This window comes from Malaclemys terrapin, chromosome 2 (genome assembly GCF_027887155.1).
Source record: "Malaclemys terrapin pileata isolate rMalTer1 chromosome 2, rMalTer1.hap1, whole genome shotgun sequence".
NCBI lineage: Eukaryota > Metazoa > Chordata > Testudines > Emydidae > Malaclemys > Malaclemys terrapin.
In genome coordinates, this window is record NC_071506.1 from 241592381 (window position 1) to 241616980 (window position 24600).

Below are 24600 nucleotides of genomic sequence, written 5' to 3' on the forward strand. Positions count from 1 at the left end.
AAAGGAATAAAACTCCCTTTGAAACTGTTAAATCCATACTAAACTAAGGAAACTACTAAGTTAATGGGAAAATAGACAAATACTAAGGCTGCACATTTAAATAACACAAAGTCAAGCAATGTAAATGTTGAGGTTCCAAGGATGCTATCTCATCCGATTTGCACTTGTGGTATGTTTAGTGAATACTTTGAAAGGGGCTCTGCCAACTTTAAAAATATCACACTTCTGTGAACATGTTTTACCTATCATTGTTAGAGATAACACCTAAGATTACTCTAACTAACAGAGATTAGAAATACATTTTCCACTGTTATTTCAGTTCATTTATATTGTGCATTGTCAGTTTGACTGTTTCCCTTATTGTTTGTGCGAGCATTTCACACAGCAAGGAGTGAAAGAAAAGCATTGTTTAAAATAGGAAGATGTGATTGTAGAACCATAAAAATTAGCAGGTGAGCTCAGGGAAAGGCAAAGTACCTGAAACTAATTGTAATCCGTGTTTAAAAAATAGATGTTCACTTGAATATGTGTGCCTTCACCAACCTCATAAGCAGTGGTAATAAATTAAATGACACATTTAATAAATAAAACAGGAATAGAAAATAGTTCATATTTTAAGTGCAGTATCCCTGGTGATTGATTAATATTGATTTTGGAACTTTACATTTTTTACTTTCAGATGTTTACCTTAATATTGCTTTGACACAGGTTTTTAAATTTAATTTTATTTTATTTTATTTTAATTTAATTAAAAAAAAAATGTAAAGGAAAAAAATCAAGACCATTTAAATTAAACAAACAAAATGGGAGGAAGAGTGGGTCATGTGAAACTAGAAACCACTGTGATCTTTGTACAATCAGCATCTTGGGTTTGTTTTCCCTTTAAATGTTACTGCAGTCAAATCTCCATGACAGAGAAGCTATCATTTTGTGCGTTGGGTGAAAAGGTCTCACATTATATTTCTTGTAATATGAATTACTGTAAGGACATAAGTTGTAATTGAGCCCAGGGGTCAGCATGAGGGATGATCGGAAACCTTGTTGATTTTGACATACAGAGCCTTCACCTTCAATCACTGTACAGCATGGGTTCAGTTGCCTAGCAACTGTCCAGTCTAACTGAGCTCAGAACTTAGTCAAGTTTTTTTTTCCGGTTGTATATGTCGCACTATAACTATATCTGTACGTAACAGTGAAAATATGGATAGATGGTCGTGTTAAGAACACACACAGTTTCTCTGATGAGAAGGGTAGGAGTATGTGGGCAGTTGGTAGATCTGGAAGTTTGGGAACCTTTGCTCTAATGCAGGGGTCGGCAACCTTTCAGAAGTGGTGTGCCGAGTCTTCATTTATTCACTCTTAATTTAAGATTTTGCGTGCCCGTAATACATTTTAACATTTTTAGAAGGTCTCTTTCTATAAGTCTATAATATATAACTACACTATTGTTGTATGTAAAGTAAATAAGCATTTTAAAATGTTTAAGAAGCTTCATTTAAAATTACATTAAAATGCAGAGCCCCCCGGACCGGTGACCAGGACCCGGGCAGTGTGAGTGCCACTGAAAATCAACTCACGTGCCGCCTTTGGCACACGTGCTATAGGTTGCCTACCCCTGCTCTAATGCTTTCCTGAATCAAGGCCTTAATGAATTTGTTATTATTGTTGTTTGTTTGTTTGTTTGTTTGTATTACCATAGTGTCTAGAAGCCCTAGTCATGGACCAGAAAGAACCCTGTTGTGATACGTACTATACAAACTTAAATCAAGATCCTTAATTCTGTCATTTTCTACAATAATATTTCAAACCTTTCAGCTCATTATATATTTTGAACAGACATTTTAGATTTCTCACTCCTTCCTCTAACCACTCTGATGAATTCCTGCTTTGGAGCCTGTTAATAACTAGTATACCTGTTTGCCTAAAGATATTAATTCTCACTCACTTCCTCACAGTCTTCAGAGGAGAGGAGACCCCTGAGAGTTCCCTGTTTGAAGTATGCAGGTCTCCTTTGCTATTTAAAAACATCCATATGCAGTTATTCATACTGCTCCTCATTCCCAGGATGTTCTTCATCATCTCAGTCATGTAAATTACGGTAAATTTAGAGCTCTTCATATGGGTGTTCAGGCTCAAAATTGGGGTGATAAATGGGGAATTCTGGGATCGAGGAAAGCTCTTGGGATTGTGGGAGGAGCTGGACAGAGTTTTCTGTTCCTTCTTATTTAATAGTAGCACACCCCAGCAGTATATTATTACTTTCTTTTATTTTAGACAATGGCTCTGGTTAACACACACACACACCTTACTGCTTCCCTCTCTGAATCCTCGTCCTACAACTCCTTAACTTCTCTGACTTCTATAATTACGGCACATTTAAAGGGACACACACATTTCTAGTATTCTACGTACTGCAAATTGAGAGAGAAAAGAGAGCAGGGAAAAGTGGATGAGGGGGTAAGATAGCACAGCCAACGAGAAACTGAGAGGGCATGAGAGGGAAGGGACAGTCATTGCTAGAGATGAGTGGAGGGAGAATGAGGCTCATACTGAATGCAATGACCCATAATTTTTGTAATGACTCTTCTCTTTGGAGCTGCACAGGCCAAGGAGTCCTTTCAGTTTACTTTTTCTTCAAATTTCCATTTTCCCTTTTGGGCAGAAATGCCCAAATATTATATATAATATGTCTCACTCAAACACACATACACACATTTAATATGTTCAAGCTGTTTAATCTACCACATAGCTGAGATTCTTTCCCAGTGAATATGTAAAATATTATACCTGGGATTTGCAATTAATGTCACAAATGACATACTTGTGTTCTGCTCTCTGCTCAGGGTGTGCCACTCAGGGAATCATTCCAGCTAAACATAAACCATTTTTTAAAACTAGCTGAAAGGCATTTGGGAAGCTTTAAGCCCTGCCCATGTCTAACCCATCCGGACTTGCTGCACAAGCTGGATTCTCAAATGGCCCCAAACAAAAAGTCTCTGTGGTTCTTTCCATTCACAAGATTGTTTGGTGCATGAAAAAATCGAAACCACTGGCCCATCTAACATTGATTTTGATCACTTGCAGATTTTACATGATCATATAGCCATATAATAACATAAAAGAGAGAGCACAGTTCATTTGCTATTGGAACCATTACGTCATACTTGTGATACTTGGGCTGTGTCTTTAGCCGAATCCTTTGAGATGCTAAGCATTGCCTGGAAGTTGCTGAATGTCTTCCTCTCCCATTAAAACCAAGATCAGAATCAGACAGCAAGAGCTTAACTCAGCGACTATGGAGAGAGGCAATTTCTCACTTAGCTCAGTCCCATTCAAGACTTATAAAACCATAATCAGCACCTTAAATTGCACCCAGAAGTGAAGATATGGCCACTGCATACCCCAGGGCACCAGTGCAATGTGCTTAGAGTGACCCACGTAGGGGGCAAGCTGTTGTGTTCTGCTATGGTGACCAGACAGCAAATGTGAAAAATCGGGACGGGGTGGGGGGGTAATAGGAGCCTATAGAAGAAAAAGACCCCAAAATCGGGACTGTCCCTATAAAATTGGGACATCTGGTCACCCTATGTTCTACACTAGCTGAAGCTTTCAGTGCTCCTCAAAGGCAGTGCACTCTGTCTTGGGTGTGAGAAAGATGTGAATCACTACAATAAGTTCAGCCTCTGCAAGGAGAAATGGAAGTCTCCTGTCCAAACTCAGGGGACAAAAGAGCATTGTGTGCCATTGCTATTATCAGGGAACCCAGAAGTGGCAATGAGTTGAATGTACACCTGAGGCTGTGGGCTGTATTGGCAAAGGTCTAGTGCATGTGGTATTTTGAGTCACACGGGCTGACTTTAACTTGAAAGGGAGCTTAAACTAGAAGGAGCCTATTGTGTTTGGAAATTTGAAGGAATGGCTCTGTGTCAGTGGATTAATCCATTGATTCATATGAGGAAGCCGATGCAGTAACTGCATGTAGATGAAAAGAAGTTTAATCTTACAGTTCTATTATAACTCAAAATCGCTTTCACATATCAGTTAATAAAAACCAACACTGCTGGTAGTTCCCAACAGTCAGAGATGTCGGCACCCAGGTATAATGATGCTCCATGCACCTTCCTGATCCTCGAAAGCAAAGGGAAAGAAAAGGAGGGGGGCTTTTTTCCCCCTTCCACTTCTTTTCACGTGAGGTTTTCTAATTACAGGGAAAGTAAATAAATGACATGAATATTAAAAGGTTACTTTTCTATTATTACATTTGGTCACCAATTGTCTAACAAAAAGGAATCCAGGCTGAAGGGCTGCCATGCCTCTGCTCCTTTCTGTAGAGGGCCACAGGCTGAAGCAGTGATTGCGTGACAGATTCTGGGAACAATGAGCCTGCGCACAGCTCATCCAGACGGAGCATGCTTTTCCAAATTACACCAACAACAGGGTGGCCTACAGGCAAACAAAACAGTTAAACAATACATAATCAAGTTTTTATTTGGTATTTCCTGTGAGACTGTGCCAGTTGCCAGGGAGTGTACTGTATTTTTCTTCTGCTGTATTAATTGTTGACCACAGCTGGCAAAGACCCAAACTAACAGGGACAGATAAGGGGGGCGGGAGGGGAGAATGGCATCCGGACACTAAAGCCTCAAGTGTACTGGAAAAAAAAAAAAAAGCACAAAAAATTACAGCATATATCTGGAATTTTCCAACTAACGATGTGCGGATGTGGTAGCGCTAGGGAAAAAGAGCCAAACTGAGCCTGCTTTGTTCACCAAGAGAGGCCCCCCTGTAACATTCCTTTTAGCTGTGCATATTTTGGCTTCAGTTGTGCAGTTTTAACTATATACTGTGTATGGAGCAGTTCAGTTGTTCCTGCTTGAATCTAATGATTTTGTTGCCAGAAATAAAATGCTGTCTTTAGTATACGCAGTATTTTTTCTTGTGAGATGCTAGAGTATTGTCTCTTTTTACATTTTAAATTATATCTGTTCAATTTTGAGAAAGGAAAAATTAGAGTTAGTGCAAGCCATTACAGCAACAGCTGCAGTTAGGAGGCCCTCAGTAGCAGAGAATGCTGTCTTTTTTAACTCATCAATGAAATGAGAGTACTTACAGTTATCTTGTGTAGAGAAAAGCCCATGACCCAACACTAACACTTGGGGTAAAAATAGGAGGTGGCACAAACAGCCCAGTTTGATAAGGCCTTTTGCTCTTATTCATCAGTGTAACAATTACGTTATTAGCTCCTTTTAAAATAAGACAGTTTTAAACTCCTGATTTCGTACATGCAGTATGGGAGTGATTTTGCAAGTATTAGCCCCCAGCAAAGAAGATTAAAAATAACAGGCTAAGTTTGATGTTGCTACTTCTACAGATAGAGCGCTTGAGGGAAGGTAAAATAATCTTGAAGACTGCTATTAGATAATCCGTAGAACAAGAAAAACATAATGAAGGTTGCTCTGGATGGCGTGTGCAGGACGTTTAGAAAATTGTATGTACGGCACCAAGCAATGGGTCTGATTTGTGTTTGCAATTTAAGATCTCCATTGTCATTAACTGGGAGGGGTTTGCTGTTATTGACGGTGTTTATAGCGTTACAGAATATTATAACCCCACTTCTTGGGATGGACACTTGCTTCACTCCCCTGGCTAATGGTCCATAATAGCCACAGGGCAGCCTGGCCCTGCTGGCAAAAGTGTTTTTTAATGTTATTTTATTCTTTTCGTTAGCTATAAAATGTAGAGGTTTCCATTCCAGTGTTTGGTTATAATAATTTACGAGCTGCTGGAGATTGAAATCTAACAAATTTAGCAGCTAAAAGCATACATATTTTATATATTATACACACAAAAACGATGTTAAAATATCATTATTAAGGATACAAAGTCAAGCATTCAAAAGTTAGGAAACACCCCTATGCACTGCATGAGGCGGGAATCCTGTAAAAAACAAAAAACAAAACAGTATGTGATCTGGAACTAAAGACTGTCTCATTATGCATACGCAGAAGGGGGAAGAATTAAAGTTACACAGGGAACCTTTATTCTGGCAGTTCCGGACTTTTGGGTGCTTGGCTTTGCAACTTTAGTAATTTTCGTTTAGTATAGTTTTTGTGTGTGTAATTTCTTAGGTTTTTAATAAAACTGGAAAAACAAATTCCATTATGTCAACACCCACATGGGAAATCAGCAGGGCTGGAACCTTTAGATCCACAGCACAGACCTCTGCCACTTGAGCTAACAGAGTAACTGAGAACCACAGTAAGTTGTCTGTCTTTATGTGGACCAGCACTAGCGAACTAGACTATCTTACCTTCCCTCAAGCACTCCATCTGTAGAAGCAGAGTGGAATGGGACACTTTCCCAGTAAGTTTTGCAGCTATTTGCTGACAGCAGAAGAAAGGTGAGACTGAGAAAATCTTGTGTCCCATTCCAGGCTCTGGAGGGGAGTGTGCTCCCGTGAGCACAGACTCTTCTACCCATTTCTCCCAACCAAAATTTGACCCCCTCTGCCACATCCCCACCAACACGTCCCTGTCCTTTCTCTTCACCACCCTCTGTATTCAAATCAGGCAGCTTTGTCCTCCACACTTCCTAGGTGTCAGCAAGAAGAGACAAGGGGAGCACAGAAGAGACAGGTCCCCTGCTTTCATTTTCAGTGCTTGGACCTGGCACAGTCCATAGCAGGGATCTCAAACTCAATTTACCTTAGGGCCAGTGCCAGTCCCCAAATCCTCCCAGTGGGCCAATGTCACTCATGCCGCTCAGAACCTGCCTCCCCCCCAAAAAACTGCACCTCCCAAAAAACTCGCCCCCCTCCCCACCTGCCTAAGACTCTGGGATGGAGTTTGGGTGGGGGAGGAGGTCTGGGGTGCAGGCGCTGGGATGGAGTTTGGGTGCAGAAGAGGTGAGAGGTTGGGCTCTGGGAGGGAGTTTGGGTGGGGGGGGTCTGGGGTGCAGGCGCTGGGATGGAGTTTGGGGGCTGGGGTGTGTGTGGGGAGGGGGTGCAGGCTCTGGGAGGGCGTTTGGGGGATGTGGGGATGGGGCACAGGCTCTGGGAGGAAGTTTGGGGGCAGGAGGGGGTATGTGGGGAGGGGGTGGGGGCGGGGGGCGGCATTTATCTGGGGCTCCAAGGCGGGGTGGGCCGGAGGGCCCCTGTGCGCTTCTGCCCCCAGGCACTGCCCCTGCAGCATCCCATTGGCCCCAGGGGCACTCAGGGCGGGGGCAGCACGCAGAGGCACAGCCAAACCCCACCCCACCCCTGGTCCACAGGGTGGGGCCGGCAACTACTGGAGTGAGCAGGCAGACGCTGCTCAGCTCCGCTGCACTGCTGGGGCCCCTGAGGGGGGAGCGTCCGGGGGTGGCAGGTGGGACTAACGGAGAAATCCGGCCCCAAAACTGCTGGAGCCCTGCGAGCCACATTGGGGAGGCTCGCAGGCCGCGGATGGCCCGCAGGCCAGGAGTTTGAGACCCCTGGTCCACAGCTTCAGTTGCAGGGAAAGTCCTGCTGAGCCCTTTGCAGCCCCTGACTGGAGCATGCTCAGTGAGGAAGGAACCTCAGAGACTTTTAGCTCTTACTCTGTAGAGACTTGCTAGAGTTTATGTGCTAACTGCAACTTTTCAAAGTCTTGTAACTTAGCCGAATTTGGGCACATTTTAACAGGATGGCAAAAGGCGTATCGCTGACGTAAAGTCCAAATTTCAAGTCCCTGCTCCAAAGCATGGGGCAATAGAGATTTCCAAAGAAAAGGTCACCAGAATTTTTCAACATCAGCAAAATGTATTTTGCTCTAGCATCATTCTTGGAAATGGCTGAACCACTTTGGTTGAAGTTTTCCCCAACAAAAATAATAAAAAATCAACTGGGGGCAGACACCTGGCATATAAAAATTTCAGCCTAATTGGTTAAAGTTTGGGAAAGTTATAAGCAACTAAAAGCAAGATCTTAGAATGAGAAGTGTGACACAACCTTAATAATAGGCAGCTACCAGCCCCATCTATAATATAGACACATGCAATACCTCTTACTGCCAGCCCTTGACCTAGGGCTGCTGATTGCTGCAGAGCACACGACATGAAGGGGCCATGCATCTCTCTTCAGGTCTGCAGAGCTCTCCCCAGGCCTTTCCCACAGGCTTTTATGAAATCCAGGATGTAGAATAGAATGTGATTTACTATAGGATTTTCCCATGCATGAATCTGTCCTGCACATCCTTACTACCACATGTAGTAAGGATGTAGATGCATTGGGCCTGATTCTCATTTTCACTGAGGTGCTCTACTATTCTGGAAGTGTAGTGGGGCCTTAGGTGGCTATCAATGTAATTTGCACACACTTTTGGCCCACTTGAGGCTGCCAGCATGATGTAAAAGGGCTTTAGTGTAAATAAGAATTAGGTCCATTGACTGGTGGTATGGGTTTGCAGTATTAGACCCCATGATAGTAAGTACCATGACTTCAACAAAGTGTAGCATCAGGCCTGTACTTAGGAACATAATAGTATTTTTAATTTAAAAAAATACTTTCAATTGCAATTTCCTCTTTTTCTGAAGGGAAATATAATATAGTACTTGAAAACTGATCAATTGGATAACCAGCCAGGTTTCATTTCCCATGGCTGTGCTCTGTTGCTGGCCAGATAGTCAGGACTTTCAAAATTACTTTGAAAAGAAGTAATTGATTACAAATTGCTGATTATAGGAACTGACAGCAATCTATTGCAAAATTGCTTTAGGTGTAATTGATTATTAATAAGATTACATTTGTACCACACATGTGAGCTACATTTACGTGGCATTCCTGGGTACTAAACTACCTGTTGAACATCGCCATTCCCAGACTTAATGCTAGGAATCATAGATTGCTAAGAAATGTCTTCAGAGGTATTCAACCATGGGATTATGTCCCAGAATTATATTTTGTAAAAATACTGTAAGTCTTTACTATAATCACTTTCAAGGGAGATTGTTACACTAACAATTTTATATTTAAAAGAAACCCCAAATGTCCCTGCTTTTGTTACTTATAACACTTTAGTAGATTATTGAAATTGAAACGATTTAAAAATCCGGTTTATTTTTTCACTAGTTATGCTATCTGTTTGCTTTTTGTATTCTCTCGGTTAGACAATGATAATAGATTAGCCAGTTTTATTTCTATTCAATTTCAAGTCAGTTTCACATTCACCTGCACTGACAAAAGGCTGCAGTGTTTTGATTGCAAATCCTGCAGAATAGTATTTATTTGTTGTTTAAAAATGCTTTAATTTTGGGATTTAAAATAAAAATTGATGAGAAAAAAATCTATTGGACCTAGATTTTGTAAAAGTTTGATTTTACAGAAACTAATTTGGGGCTAAATTTGGGCTGACTCTGTCCCTTCAAGCATGCCCAGCAACTCATAATGACGGTACCTATGATGGGAATTACAGGTGTGGCCCTATACGGTATAAGGCCATTAGTCTGCATGTCTAATAATCCTTTAAACTGTGCCATTTTTTACCCCAGATAAATAGGCGAGATTACCTCTAGATTTGCAGTATTTCCTGTACATACTTACATAGAGAATACCTAAGGAATGCTGAAGATATTAAGGAATCATTATTTATCTAAAGCAGTTGGCAAGTTTTTAAGGTTATACATGGAGCCTTACATCTTCAAAGTGTTCTAAAGACAAGATAACTAATTAACCCACAAAGCACCACTGTGAGGAAGGTCAGTAGGGGATCTCCCACTTCCCACAAAAACACTCACAGAAGGGAGTTCAGGGGGAGGAAATCTTCATGAGGATCACCACATGGGGATTCCTCCACTTCATCCCATTTGGGGATTGGCCCCTCCCCCTGCATGGTATAGACTGCGGGACCAGTCCCACAGGCCGATGGATCTCCGGGGATCTATGCAAATCCCAGGGCTATATCCACAGACACTCAATCTCTCTCCCCTTGCACCTGTTCCTCACTATTGCAGCTCCTGTGGAACCATGCTACCAAGGCCTGCCTGGCTGCAACTGCTGTGAGAATGCCCCTTATAAAGGATTTCCATTCACAGTCCACACTCTTGGGGATTTTTCATTCCTTGCGTGCATCCTAATGCCATGAATGGACCTGAGACTTCCATTCCTTTGGTTGACACGGGAGCAAGCAAGGAGATCTTTGCATGGAGGATTTACTTCTGGGCACTCACCTTTGGGGAGAAGGCAACACAGACAATCCTCCACCTTTTATTATCAGTGTTTTAGAGGGGGGCGGGAAAGAGAGAGTTTAAAAGATTTGCCAAAGGCCAGACAGTAAATCAGTGGTAGAACTGGCACTAGAATTCAGAAGTTCTTAGCTTTCATGCTGAAGTCCATTAGACCATTTAGACCAGCTCTTAGGTATTAATTTCAATCTGATTTATTTTCCTGTTTCAGATAAGGAATATATTAAAAGACATTTTTTTAAAAAAAGACTTTTTCTGGAGAGTAGGTGCAAGGGGGATACACAGAGGCAACAAGAGAAACTACAGAGTGCAGAAGGTGACACCCTCTCTGGTCTCAGGCCAGAGAGAGGCAAAACCCTCTGAAGGTTTGGATCTCAATTCTATACTGAGTGCCCCCTTTTAGTAACTCTCTGATGCGCTGGTGGTAGTTCAGCATGTCATTCCTCTAGCGAGGAGACCCCAGGAGAAGGGATTGCTGCTAACAACACCATCACTACTCATTGGCTAGCCAGAGGAAAGCATTTCTGCCTAAATTGGAAGCTTCCTTGTCTCCTGGAGACTCACTGTGCTCGTGTTTCACAACCCCTGAGCCTGTAAGCTCCAGTCCATTGCCTGAAACTAGAAACTTTCACTTTTTAGCCCACAGAGCACGATTAAATTCAGCTTCAGTGACTGCTGAAAATACTTCACATTGCCATGGCTCTGATATTAGGTTTGGAGCACATATTAGCCCTCTGTTCTTGAGCTGCTACTGAATCAGAGTTTGTCCATCTGACGCCTGGAAAGGGAGTTTGGATTCAAAGGAAAGGTATTTCCTTTGTAGACTCCTACACACACAGTATCCAAGGGGTTAACAAGGGAGCTACTTTGAAAACGGAGGCAGAAGGTCATTGGCGGCAACAGCAAAGACTTCTAAAGCCTGCCATCAAGAGCCTTTCGCCTTGCATTTCCCACCCAGGGGATTGTAAACATTGGCTCACAGCCATGGAGTCCTACAAAACTTCTCTGTGCTTGCAGCATATACATTTATACTTTTTAATGGAGACTGAAACAGAGCAAGTTATTTTGGCATGTCCAAAGAGAGTGTTCCTGTTCAGATGAAGTGCGGGGGCGGGGGTGAACCTGTTCTCATTCTGGAATTTGAAAACATAGAGATATGCTTGTTTAGTGGTACTTCACGTGTAACATAGCTGCTGTTCTCAGGCAAACTTTCTCAACTCAGAGGAATGTGTAGAATGCTGTCACTTAATCAGAACCCAGAAGAGCTCTTTTATCTGCCATTCGTTAGTAACTAGTGATGTTGTTCTTATCTCCCTGTCCTTTAGCCTGATCCACTACCCTCCAACATGAGAACTAGTAACATGAAAGTACTTATTACCTTGAACATTCTTGTTTGTACTGTCTCTTAAACTAGTATCCCTTAAACTCAGAGAAGGTGTTTTATAGCTTTTGAGTAAGAAGCTTTACATACAAAAGGCAACTGTAAAAAAAAAAAAAAGTATCTTCATAGGGCATAAAAGTGTAACGATTTTGGATTGGATTCTTCAGAGGTCTAGACTGACCCTTACCATCAGGCTAATAGAGTAAGTTAGCCACAGTTTTCAGAGTAGCAGCCGTGTTAGTCTGTATCCGCAAAAAGAACAGGAGTACTTGTGGCACCTTAGAGACTAACAAATTTATTAGAGCATGCTCGGGGGTCAGTTAATTTCTTGAGGGATCTGATTTCATTAAAACAGTACCAAAAAGTAATACATATAAACTTTAAAGTTACACTGTGAAATAGCTGAGGCCAAAAATCTGACTTTCCTTAAAATTGTTATATTCTGCTAAATTTTCAAATTCTTCATATCAACATAGAGAATCTTCTGCTATTTACAACTGAGTTTTCTATTAGGTACTTGAACAATCTTGTGTGTTTTGTGACTTGGGTTTTGTGAAAAGTGCCATATTGAGAGCACAGGGGAGAGAGGTTGTCAGTGTCTCCACAGAACAGGTATAGCACAAGGCCCCGGGTCAGTAGGCTTCAACCCACTTCTAGAGGTCCCCCCTCTGGAGCGGAGGGGGTAGTTCATCTCCTCATCCATTAAATCCTGGGCTTCTCTGCTCAAACTGTGAGCATGGGTACTAGCTTGTGCCAATTGTGATGATGGTTTTTGGGCTGCTGGCACTCATACTCTGACTGGACTGAAACAACCAATTTACTTCCTACAGTTTGTACTATGTGTGTATATTTGTACATATTTACATGTTATATCTTTGTAGTTTATTTCTGTTATTCACTTAATGTGAAAATAACATATTTGATTGTATTATTTGTAAGAAAAAGGATATTTCAGGAAGTTTTACTTCCTTAATGTAAGTGTAAGGTCTGCTGTTTGACTGCCACATCTCCAACAGTTCATGTTATGCTCCCCTTCGTGATGCAGCGTTGTGCCCATTAGGTTTTAAATAGAATCTGCTGGTTTTAACTTCAGCTTTACAGCGGGTTTCCAGTGTTTATAGTCCTGTTCTGTGAATTATGGGGTTGTAGTAGTTTAAACGGCTTGATTCACCCAAGGATGAGGGAGTTGAAATTTGCACCCTTCTGAAGTAGTGAGGCAGCTGCATCCCAGGGAGCCACTGCTGCAAAGAGGGCTGCCAGGTCTGTCACACCAGGCCCCCTTTGCGGTGTTGTTGTAGTAGAACAGGTTTAACTCTCAGCTATTGCTCCATAAGAGCACCATCTGCAAAGGGTTCTCAGGGATGTGCTGAATCTGCCCTCCCCCAGGCTGGCTTGACAATTAAATTCCTCCTATCCAGCCAGCAATGATTGCTTTGGAGGCTGTGCTGACTTTCTCCAGACCCCCTCAGTAACCTCAGCCTGACTGTGAGATCCCTTCTAGGCAGACTTTTTACCACAAAGAGCCCAGAGAGTTTCCATTAACAAGAAGCTAGTGGAACTTGAGTGTGAATAGAGCTCCAAGTGGTGACAAAAAGGGGATTTATGAATGACCATGGCTGAAAATTTACCTTTCACTAATCAAATTTCAGGTTCCTTCTGAATATTAACCCACTTCAGGTGTATGATCTATCTAGATGAATTCTTAATTGTAGATATGTCAATGGTTACTCAAGTCTAAATTAGACTTTTAATTTAGAGCTCAGAAACATTTTGCCTAAAATTTTCAGATTAGTTAGGCATGCAGTTGTGAGCACATTTGCATTAGTTAGGCATGCACTTGAGAGCACTGTTACCATGTTTTTGAGTACAGATCAGGTAAATGCATAATCAAATACATAATTAGGCACATTTAAATGCACAGTTAGCCAGTTTGTACACACGTTTCTTTTAATTGCACGTGCACATGAGACACCCAATACCATATCTAAGTTTGAAATTCTGGCCCTTTTTCATCAAATAGGTGTATTTTAAAGAACATTTGTATCTCTTGCCTGTTAAAAAGTTCCTAGTCATTAGCTCTAAACACAGGATTATTTCATAACTATGTATCTTAATTAAAATAATAACTAAAAACATATCTCCTGGATAAAATTTTCACCAGCTTATTTCCTTTTATTTAGAATACCAAGCTGTAATCCTTTGCTTTGACAAAAAGGACATCCATCCATTCAGTTTTCTAACAAAAATGTGCATACAATATACATTTTTCATTTTCACAATAAAATGCTGGTCCAAAGATAGTCAATGAGAGTCTTTATATTTGACATAAGGTTTTCTAGATTATTCCTTTTTAAAGATAACATTTTTACATGCCAAATTCTAATGTTTATATTCCATCTAAATTTGTTCTAATTTCACCCACAGTGATCTTATAGTTCTTTTTGAAATATTTCTTCACATTAGAATTCACTTTGTGTTGGCCCTAGGATCAGAAACCTGGCTACCCCTGCTTCTACTACTGAATGGGTTAAACAACTGGGTTTGTTTGCAAAGAAGTTCCAGCCAGTTAGGATGTATTGCAGGTGGTTAGAAACATTTTGCAAGTCTGGAAATTTCAACAATTTTTTTTTTAATTCTACAATATTTTTTGTTCTGAATGCCTCCTCCCCCTTCCTTCTGTCTCTATTTTTTTGACCAACTCTATAGTTTGTTGCAAAATGCCCCGTTTGTATGAAAACTGAGCAGGTGGGAGGATTGTGACAAATGCTATGAATTTCCCTACTTTGCCCTGGATTTTTCAACCCCTACCAGGAACTGCTTAACCTGCTGTCATTGCCGGGGAATTGCCTGGCATCAGCCATGGAGCCCATAGCATGACCTCTAGCCCAGACAGAGCTGTGTGGGGTGAGTCCATTTTGCCTTGGGACACTGTTTCTTTGTGCATAATTTGCTACTGTTAGGCCTTGTCTACACTACGAGAGTAGTTCGATTTTACTTAAATCGAATTTTTGGAATCGATATTGCAAAGTTGAACGTGTGTGTCCACACTAAGGACAGTAATTCGACTTTGTGAGTCCACACTAACGGGGAAAGCGTCGACATTGGAAGCTGTGCACTGTGGGCAGCTATCCCACAGTTCCCGGAGTCCCCGCTGCCCATTGGAATTCTGGGTGGAGCCGCAAATGCCTTCTGGGTAAAAAAAATGTGTCCAGGGTGCTTTTGGGTAACTGTCGTCATCCGTCCATCACTCCCGCCCTCCCTCCCTGAGAGCGCCGGCGGGAAATCAGTTCGCGCACTTTTCTAGTCAGTGACAGCGCGGACGCCACAGCACTGCGAGCATGGAGCACACTGCGACCATCGCTGCAGTTGTGGCCGCTCTCAACGCCTCGCAGCTTATCATACACCTTTCCCTGAGGCAGATGCAGATAAGTCAGGCGAGGAGGCTACGTCACCGCGGTGATGGCCTGAAGTCTGAGAGTAGCACAGACCTCTCAGAAAGCAGGGGACCCAGCGCCGAGGACATCACGGTCGCAGTGGGTCATGTTGATGCCGTGGAACGGCGATTCTGGGCACGGGAAACAAGCACTGAGTGGTGGGACCGCATAGTGCTGCAGGTCTGGGATGAATCCCAGTGGCTGCGAAACTTTCGCATGCGGAAGGGAACTTTCCTGGAACTTTGTGAGTTGCTGTCCCCTGCCCTGAAGCGCAATGACACCGGGATGCGAGTAGCCCTGACTGTCCAGAAGCGAGTGGCCATAGCCCTCTGGAAGCTTGCAACGCCAGACAGCTACCGGTCAGTCGCGAACCAGTTTGGGGTGGGCAAATCTACTGTGGGGGTTGTTGTGATGCAAGTAGCCAAGGCAATCGTTGATGTACTGCTGCCAAAGGTAGTGACCCTGGGAAACGTGGAGGCGATCATAGATGGCTTCGCAGCGATGGGATTCCCAAACTGCGGTGGGGCCATAGATGGAACTCACATCCCTATCCTGGCACCGGACCACCAGGCCAGCCAGTACATTAACAGAAAGGGCTACTTTTCCATGGTGCTGCAAGCACTGGTGGACCACAGGGGACGTTTTACCAACATCTACGTCGGATGGCCGGGCAAGGTTCATGACGCTCGTGTTTTCAGGAACTCTGGTCTGTTTAGACGGCTGCAGCAAGGTATTTACTTCCCGGACCACAAAATAACTGTTGGGGATGTGGAGATGCCTATAGTCATCCTCGGGGACCCAGCCTACCCGCTAATGCCCTGGCTCATGAAGCCCTATACTGGCGCCCTGGACAGTGAAAAAGAACTCTTCAACTACCGGCTGAGCAAGTGCAGAATGGTGGTGGAGTGTGCTTTTGGCCGTCTCAAGGGGAGATGGAGAAGCTTGCTGACTCGCTGTGATCTCAGCGAAACCAATATCCCCATTGTTATAGCAGCTTGCTGTGTGCTCCACAATCTCTGTGAGAGCAAGGGGGAGACCTTTATGGCGGGGTGGGAGGTTGAGGAAAATAGCCTGGCTTCTGATTACGCACAGCCAGACAGCCGGGCGATTAGAAGAGACCAGCGGGACGCGCTGTGCATCCGGGAGGCTTTGAAAGCTAGGTTCCTGAGTGAGCAGGGTAACCTGTGACTGTAAAGTTTGTGTACAGAGAAGCCGAACCTGCCCCCGTTTCTTTACCCAGTTAATGTTGACTATCCTCTCCAGTTACATACCCCCTTCTCCCCCCCTTCCAACACACGTTTCGAAATAAAATCAGTTCTACTTTGTTAATGAACACAGTTTTCTTTACTACTGTTTTCGCGGGAATTTTTTAAAACTGGGACGCGGATTGTGGTGCGGAGCGGGTGTAGTGTAGTGACGCAAAGAAAGCTTCTAAACTCAAGGATTGACAGGCTCCGCTGTGGTGGGCTGGTTCTTTCAACGGAGCCTGTCACCCCTCCTGATCGGGACTGTGTGTATGGGGGGGCTATGTGACTTTGTGGCAGGGGGAGGACGGTTACAGATCTCCTGCTGTGTGGCTCTGTGATCCTGCATAAGGACCGCCGCTTAAGATCTGTAACTGCCCTCCCCCGCCACAAAGTCACAGAGCAACCCACCCCCCACTACAGAACATGAAAACCACCTCCCAGACTGACCAGGGCAACTAGTCACTGCACTGTGTATGTGCCCTGCTGCTGTACCTGCCCCCGCCTATGTACCCTGCCAAAGGTGATTGTCCTGTCCAATTACCATCCCCCTTTCCCCCCCTCCTCCAAAAGAACATGATGGAAACATTAGTTAACAGAAACATATTTTTTATTATCAACTACACATGGAACTGGGAGGTGAAACTTGGACGGGGGCTTGTATCAGGCGGGAAGGAAAGAACTTGTCAAATTTTGGGGAATGAGAGCCTTCTGCTACTAGAGCTCTCTGCAGGGGTGGAGTGAGAGTTTGCGTGGACTCTGCCGCCTCTCCTTCTGTGCACTTTGGGTGAGGGGGGTATGGGACTTGGTGGCGGGGGAGGGCGGTTAGAGATGGACTGCAGCGGGGCTCTGTCCTCCTGCCTCCGTTCCTGCAGAACATCCACAAGGCGCCGGAGCGTGTCCGTTTGCTCCCTCAGTAGTCCAAGCAGGGTTTGAGTCGCCTGCTGGTCTTCCTGCCGCCACCTCTCCTCCCGATCCATGTTTGCTTGCTGCATTTGGGACAAGTTCTCCCGCCACTGGGTCTGCTGTGCTGCCTGGGCTCGGGAGCAGGCCATAAGCTCTGAGAACATGTCCTCCCGTGTCCTCTTCTTCCTATGCCTAATCCTCGCTAGCCTCTGGGAGTGTGATGCCAGGCTAGGTTGTGAGACAGTCGCAGATGGGGCTGTGGGAATGGGAAAAAGGGAGTGAATTCCTCAGAAAGATAAATGTAGTTGTGAACAAAGAACATAGTCTTTCTTTGTGAACAAGACCATGCACAGCACCTATCACATGCGCACTCAGCACAAGGTCGAATTCTCGGCCTTCGCATTCAGTGCCTGGGGTCTTGCACAGCACATTTGAGAAGCGTGTCAGGACAACAGAATTTCTGTTGCAGGCAGACATGGTAAGCCGTAGACTCGTGGCAGCTTAAAACTTTAATATTAGCAATGGCCTCATTTCACATTGAAATCAATGTCGGTCCCTGCTGCCAGCAATCCGGCAAGCAGGAACTCTGCTCCTGTCCCACACCCTCGCGGCTGTCCCCGGGAACGATCCCTTTCGGCTGCCCCTCTCCCGCCTCCACCGCGTGGCTGCAAACCAGCGGTTACAGTTCTGTAAAGGAACGGTAAAGCAGTCCCAACACTAACATTCCCCTACCTCATTCAAAGCAGGTCACCATGAGCGACATCACCCTCATGAGGATCTCTGACAGCGAGAAAGAGAGAATGCTCCGGGAAAGCCTCCAAAGACCAGGGCCGTATGCCGCCCTGCTGTGCAGAGCAATGATTCCCGAGTACTTGCTTGTCTCGTGGCGCGGCAACGTGTCGTACTACGGAGGACCCAATAAGGCCGCTCTCCCCAGGAACCTAATGCAACGGATTTCCAATTACCTCCAGGAGAGCTTCCTCGAGATGTCACAGGAGGATTTCTGCTCCATCCCCGGACATATAGACCGCATTTTACTCTAGCTGCTGTAGCAGTGACTAAACAGTAGAGCGGCTTGGGCAGGACAATCATGCAAAACTGGACATTGCTAGATTTTTTTTTCAATAGTTGCACTGCCCATGACTGAACTGTTAAGCGCCTAGGGCAAACTAATCATGAGAAACCCATTTTTTTAATTGTTAATATTCCTGTTCTGTTAAAAATAAATGTTTAGATGTTTACAACACTTACTGGCTGATCCTTCCCCAGATTCTGTGTCCGGGGTAACGGCTGGGGACGGTTGGTAGGGGATCTCTGTAAGGGTGATGAAGAGATCCTGGCTGTCGGGGAAATCAGCGTTGTGAGTGCTGTCGACTGCCTCGTCCACCTCTTCTCCTTCCTCATCTTCCCCGTCCGCTAACATGTCCGAGGATCCGGCCGTGGACAATATCCCATCCTCAGAGTCCACCCTCACTGGTGGGGTAGTGGTGGCGGCCGCACCTAGGATGGAATGCAGTGCCTCGTAGAAACGGGATGTCTGGGGATGGGATCCGGAGCGTCCGTTTGCCTCTTTGGTCTTCTGGTAGCCTTGTCTCAGCTCCTTGATTTTCACGCGGCACTGCGTTGCATCCCGGCTGTATCCTCTCTCTGACATGTCTTTAGAGATCTTCTCGTAGATCTTTGCATTCCGTTTCTTGGAGCGCAGCTCGGAAAGCACGGACTCATCGCCCCACACAGCGATGAGATCCAAGACTTCCCGATCAGTCCATGCTGGGGCCCTCTTTCTATTCTGAGATTGCACGGCCATCACTGCTGGAGAGCTCTGCATCATTGCCAGTGCTGCTGAGCTCGCCACAATGTCCAGACAGGAAATGAGATTCAAACTGGCCAGACAGGAAAAGGAATTCAAATTCAAATTTTCCCGGGGCTTTTCCTGTGTGGCTGTTCAGAGCATCCGAGCTCGTACTGCTGTCCAGAGCGTCAACAGAGTGGTGCACTGTGGGATAGCTCCCGGAGCTATTAGCGTCGATTTCCATCCACACCTAGCCTAATTCGACATGGCCATGTCGAATTTAGCGCTACTCCCCTCGTCGGGGAGGAGTACAGAAGTCGAATTAAAGAGACCTCTATATCGAACTAAATACCTTCGCGGTGTGGACGGGTGCAGGGTTAATTCGATGTAACGGCGCTAACTTCGACATAAACGCCTAGTGTAGACCAGGCCTTAGAGACTGTCAAAGCAGTAGTGGGAACCAGGACCGGAGAGGTGTATGGTGGCCTTAGGTTTTTTCTTTGGTTTTGTTTGCTCTTTTAAGAACCTAAATAAGACACAGCACCTCAAGAAGTGGGAAGAATTTTTTTTATTATCAGAGTCTGAGGTTTCTGTTAATGATGGGGTCCATTACAAAGCCGAAATATAAATGCTATGGCCTAGATCCTCCAGTCTGGCTAGGAGGGACTCAGTGCAAGACCAGAATGGGTGGGACACAAAGATGGCTTTAAGCCACTTTTACACACCCTTGATCCTGGAGCTGGTCATGGTCTGGTCACTGGTCTAAGAGCTACTTATGGCTCCAAGGGTGTTCCAGCCATAGGGATGTCCCTACTATGCTCCCTTTCTCCCAGAGACTGGGAAAGGGTAGTGTAGGAGTCCCTATAGCAACTCTACACCATTTGATGGGAATAGTCAGGGGACTGGATGTGAGTCAATTTTATGGCTGCTTTGTGCTGTCAGAGCAGACAAAGCAGCTGGAACAGGTGCTATGTCTTTTAAAATCATGGGCCACATCCTTAGCTGGTGTAAATTTGTGATTGATTTCAATGGAGCCATGTTGATTTATTCCAGCTGGGGATCTGGACGAATACATGTATTCCAAGGTACTGTATCGAGCTACTACCTACTGAGTATTTCCTTTCAGTCTAATAGTCTAGAATTCTATTCTTTCTTATAACCCGTATTTGTTTAGAATAATGTAAGAGAATTAAGGTGTTTGTTTTCTTGTAAGCTTGTAGCCCTGTATTAATGTTTTAATGTTAGATAAACTTTTGGTGGTGAAACATTTGGCTTGATTTCTTGAAAAACAGAAATAAATGATGACTGTTATCATTATAGAGCACATCTCTGTCAATGTCATTATTTTATCTGCAAAAAGAACAAGGAGTACTTGTGGCACCTTAGAGACTAACAAATTTATCTGAGCATGAGCTTTCGTGGGCTAAAACCCACTTCATCGGATGCATGCAGTGGAAAATACAGTAGGAAGATATATATATACACAGAGGACATGAAAAAAAAGGGTGTTGCCATACTAACTATAATGAGAGTAATCAATTAAGGTGGGATATTATCAGCAGGAGAAAAAAACTTTTGTAATGATAATCAGGATGCCCATGTCCAACAGTTAACAAGAAGGTGTGAGTAACAGTAGGAGGAAAAAATTAGCATGGGGAAATAGGTTTTACTTTGTGTAATGACCCATCCACACCCAGTCTTTATTCAAGCCTAATTTAATGGTGTCCAGTTTACAAATTAATTCCAATTCTGCAGTTTCTCGTTGGAGTCTGTTTTTGACGTTTTTTTGTTGGAGTATTGCGATTTTGAGTTCTGTAATTGAGTGACCAGGGAGGTTGCAGTATTCTCCGACTGGTTTTTGAATGTTATAATTCTTGACTTCTGATTCGTGTCCATTTATTCTTTTGCGTAGAGACTGTCTGGTTTGGCCAATGTACATGGCAGAGGGGCATTGCTGGCACATGATGGCATATATCACATTGGTAGATGTGCAGGTGAACGAGCCTCTGATAGTGTGCCTGATGTGATTAGGTCCTATGATGGTGTCCCCTGAATAGATATGTGGACAGAGTTGGCAACGGGCTTTGTTGCAAGGATAGGTTCCTGGATTAGCGTTTTTGTTGTGTGGTGTGTGGTTGCTGGTGAGTGTTTGCTTCAGGTTGGGGGGCTGTCTGTAAGCGAGGACTGGCCTGTCTCTAACACACTGTGACTTCAGTATGGAGATGCTGACTGCCTTGCTAAGGGACGAGCACTCTCAATTCCCATTTACTATGGAAATCATTGGGAGTAGTCCCATTGGATTCCATGGGTTTTGGATTAGGCACTATTGCCACATCTCCTATTTTAGATGCTGTTTCAAGATCTTTATTATTGTATAAAGATAGACCACTATGCAAGTAAAGTTTCATTCAGTGACTCAGAAACAAAGTTGCTAGGCACTCTGCTTATAATATCCGTATATAATTCAAAAGAATTCTTTGAAATGTGCTAAATAGAAAGCAATTTCTTTGTATGAGTTTTGAGGTAAGCACTGAATTCTAACCAATGGTTAAAGCATTACCTCCTATTCAGAGCTAGTTTTCTTTTCTAGTAGCAGTTACAGACAAGTGTCTAATCCACAGAAGACTCTTGAGGTGAAAGCCACTATGGCTAGGTAAAGTGTCTTCCGTTTGTATTTACACACACACACACACACACACACACACACACACACACACACACACACACACACACACACACAACGGATGTACCTAGAAATATTCTACATCAACATCATCATACTAGGTAAGGTGGTTCTTCCTAGAAATAAAACACAAAATTCTGATTAATTTTGTGTGTAAACCATCAAAGCAAATGAATGTCTCCTTTATTCTCACATTATCTTTCAGTAGTTTTTGAGGTTTGTTTCTTTATTTCCAAAGCACAAATATCTTAACATCAAAAAGAAGAGAACACATTGAAATAGGAACTTTATAGTGAGTTGTATATGTGGTCTGGAGTTCTCTTTTTTTTTATTTAAGTGATTTTTTTCCTGTTGGTTTGACCAATAAAATAATAATTATGTAATAATAACAAAAACAACCCTGTATCACTTCACAAAATCAGTTAATTAAACTGACATCCAAACATGAAACACAAGTGAAAATATCATTGAAATTACCATTTCTGTGTACTATGCCATCAGACACATGTACTGAGATATATTAACCTCTTGAAGAACAGGCGATTTATAGAATCATAAGACTGTAAGGGACCTCAAGAGGTCATCTAATCCAGTCCCCTGCACTCATGGCAGGACTAAGTATTATGTAGACCATCCCTGACAGGTGTTTGTCTAACCTGTTCTTAAAAATCTCCAATGATAGAGATTCCATGATCTCCCTAGGCAATTTATTCCAGTGCTTAACGAGCCTGACAGGAAGTTTTTCCTAATGTCCAACCCAAACCTCCGTTGCTGCAATTTAAGCCCATTGCTTCTTGTCCTATCCTCAGAGGTTAAGAGGAACAGTGTTTCTCCCTCCTCCTTGTAACAACCTTTACGTACTTGAAAACTGGTATCATGTCCCCTCTCAGTCTTTTCTTTTCCAGACTAAACAAACCCAGTTTTTTCAATCTTTCCTCATAGGTCATGTTTTCTAGACCACTAATCATTTTTGTCGCTCTTCTCTGGATTCTCTCCAATTTGTCCAAATCCTTCCTGAAATGTGGCGCCCAGAACTGGACACACTACTCCAGTTGAGGCCTAATCAGTGCAGAGTAGAGCGGAAGATTTACTTCTCGTGTCTTGCTTACAATACTCCTGTTAATACATCCCAGAATGATGTTCGCTTTTTTTGCAACAGCGTTACACTGTTGACTCATATTTAGCTTGCGATCCACTATAACCCCCAGCTGCCTTTTCACAGTATTCCTTCCTAGGCAGACATTTCCCATTTTGTATGTGTGCAACTGATTGTTCCTTCTTAAGTGGAGTACTTTGCACTTGTCCTTATTGAATTTCATCCTATTTACTTCAGACCATTTCTCCAGTTTGTCCAGATCATTTTGAATTTTAATCCTATCTTCCAAAGCACTTGCACCCCCCGCCGCCCCCGGCTTGGTATCGTCCGCAGACTTTATAAGTGTACTCTCTATGCCATTATCTAAACCATTGATGAAGATATTGAACAGAACTGGACCCAGAACTGATCCCCCTGCGGGACCCCACTCATTATGTCCTTCCAGCATGACTGTGAACCACTGATAACTACTCTCTGGGAACAGTTTTCCAACCAGTTTTGTACCCACCTTATAGTAGCTCCATCTAGGTTGCATTTCCCTAGTTTGTTTATGAGAAGGTTATGCGAGACAGTATCAAAAGATTTACTAAAGTCAAGATATACCATGTCTATCACTCTTCCCTCCCGCCCCCCATCCACAAGGCTTGTTACCCTGTCAAAGAAAGCTATCAGGTTGGTTTAACATGATTTTTTTTTTTTTTTTTGACAAATCCATGCTGACTTTCACTTATCACCTTATTATCTTCTAGATATTTGCAAATTGATTGCTTAATTATTTGCTCCATTATCTTTCCGGGTACAGAAGTTAAGCTGACTGGTCTGTAATTCCCCAGGTTGTCCATATTTCCCTTTTTATAGATTGGCACTATATTTGCCCTTTTCCAGTCTTCTGGAATCTCTCCAGTCTTCCATGACTTTTCAAAGATAATCGGTAATGGCTCAGATATCTCCTCAGTCAGCTCCTTGAGTATTCTAGGATGCATTTCATCAGGCCCTGTTGACTTGAGGACATCTAATTTGTCTAAGTAATTTTTAACTTGTTCTTTCCCTATTTTAGCCTTTTCTGATCCTACCTCATTTTCACTGGTATTCACTATGTTAAATGTCCAATCACCACCAACCTTCTTGGTGAAAACCAAAATAAGTCATTAAGCTCCTCTGCCAATTCCGCATTTTCTGTAATTTCCAATCTGAATTTGTCTAGCTTCAACTTCCAACCATTGGATCGTGTTATACCTTCCTCTGTTAGATTGAAGAGCCCATTATTAAATATTTAAATACTCCATGTTGGTATTATAGACAGTGATCAAGTCACCCCTTAACCTTCTCTTTGCCAAGCCAAATCATAGAATATCAGGGTTGGAAGGGACCTCAGGAGGTCATCTAGTCCAACCCCCTACTCAAGCAGGACCAATCTCCAGACAAATTTTTGCCCTAGATCCTTAAATGGCCCCCTCAAGGATTGAACTCACAACCCTGGGTTTAGCAGGCCAATGCTCAAGCCACTGAGCTATCCCTCCCCATTGAACTCTTTGAGTCTATGATTATAAGGCATGTTTTCTAATCCTTTCAACATTCTCATGGCTCTTCTCTGAACCCTTTCCAATTTGCCAGCATCCTTCTTGAATTGCGGGCACCAGAACTGGACACAGTATCCCATTAGTGGTCACATCAGTGCCAAACACAGAGGTAAAATAGCGTCTCTACTCCTTCTCGAGATTCCCCTATTTATGCATCCCAGGATCATATTCACTCTTATAGCCACAGCATCATGCTGGGAGATCTGTTCAGCTGATTATCCACCATGACCCCCTCATCTTTTTAAGAGTCACTGCTTCTTGGGTTAGGGTTGCCCTATCATGTAAGT

At 43.5% G+C, this 24600-nt stretch overlaps 2 protein-coding genes across 3 annotated transcripts in view; one reads left to right on the forward strand and one right to left on the reverse strand.

The window, feature by feature from the left end:
* The window catches only part of CDK6 (cyclin dependent kinase 6), a 190317-nt gene that overhangs the window by 101284 nt on the left and 64433 nt on the right, over window positions 1-24600 (forward strand). The window contains exon 5 of one of the 2 annotated variants that reach the window (XM_054020459.1): window positions 17906-18421. The exons of the other annotated variant lie outside the window; for it this stretch is intronic. Within the exon in view, the coding sequence (XP_053876434.1) occupies window positions 17906-18205 (300 nt within the window). The 3' untranslated portion in view covers window positions 18206-18421. Of the gene's footprint in view, window positions 1-17905; window positions 18422-24600 lie in introns of those variants that run through there. 2 annotated transcript variants of the gene reach the window in all.
* LOC128832825 (uncharacterized) lies at window positions 16927-18585 on the reverse strand. The gene is made up of 2 exons (XM_054020460.1): window positions 18414-18585; window positions 16927-17418 (listed from the first exon to the last, which is right to left on the reverse strand). Exons 1-2 carry the CDS (start codon window positions 18583-18585, stop codon window positions 16943-16945), a joined length of 648 nt encoding a protein of 215 aa, XP_053876435.1. The 3' UTR covers window positions 16927-16942.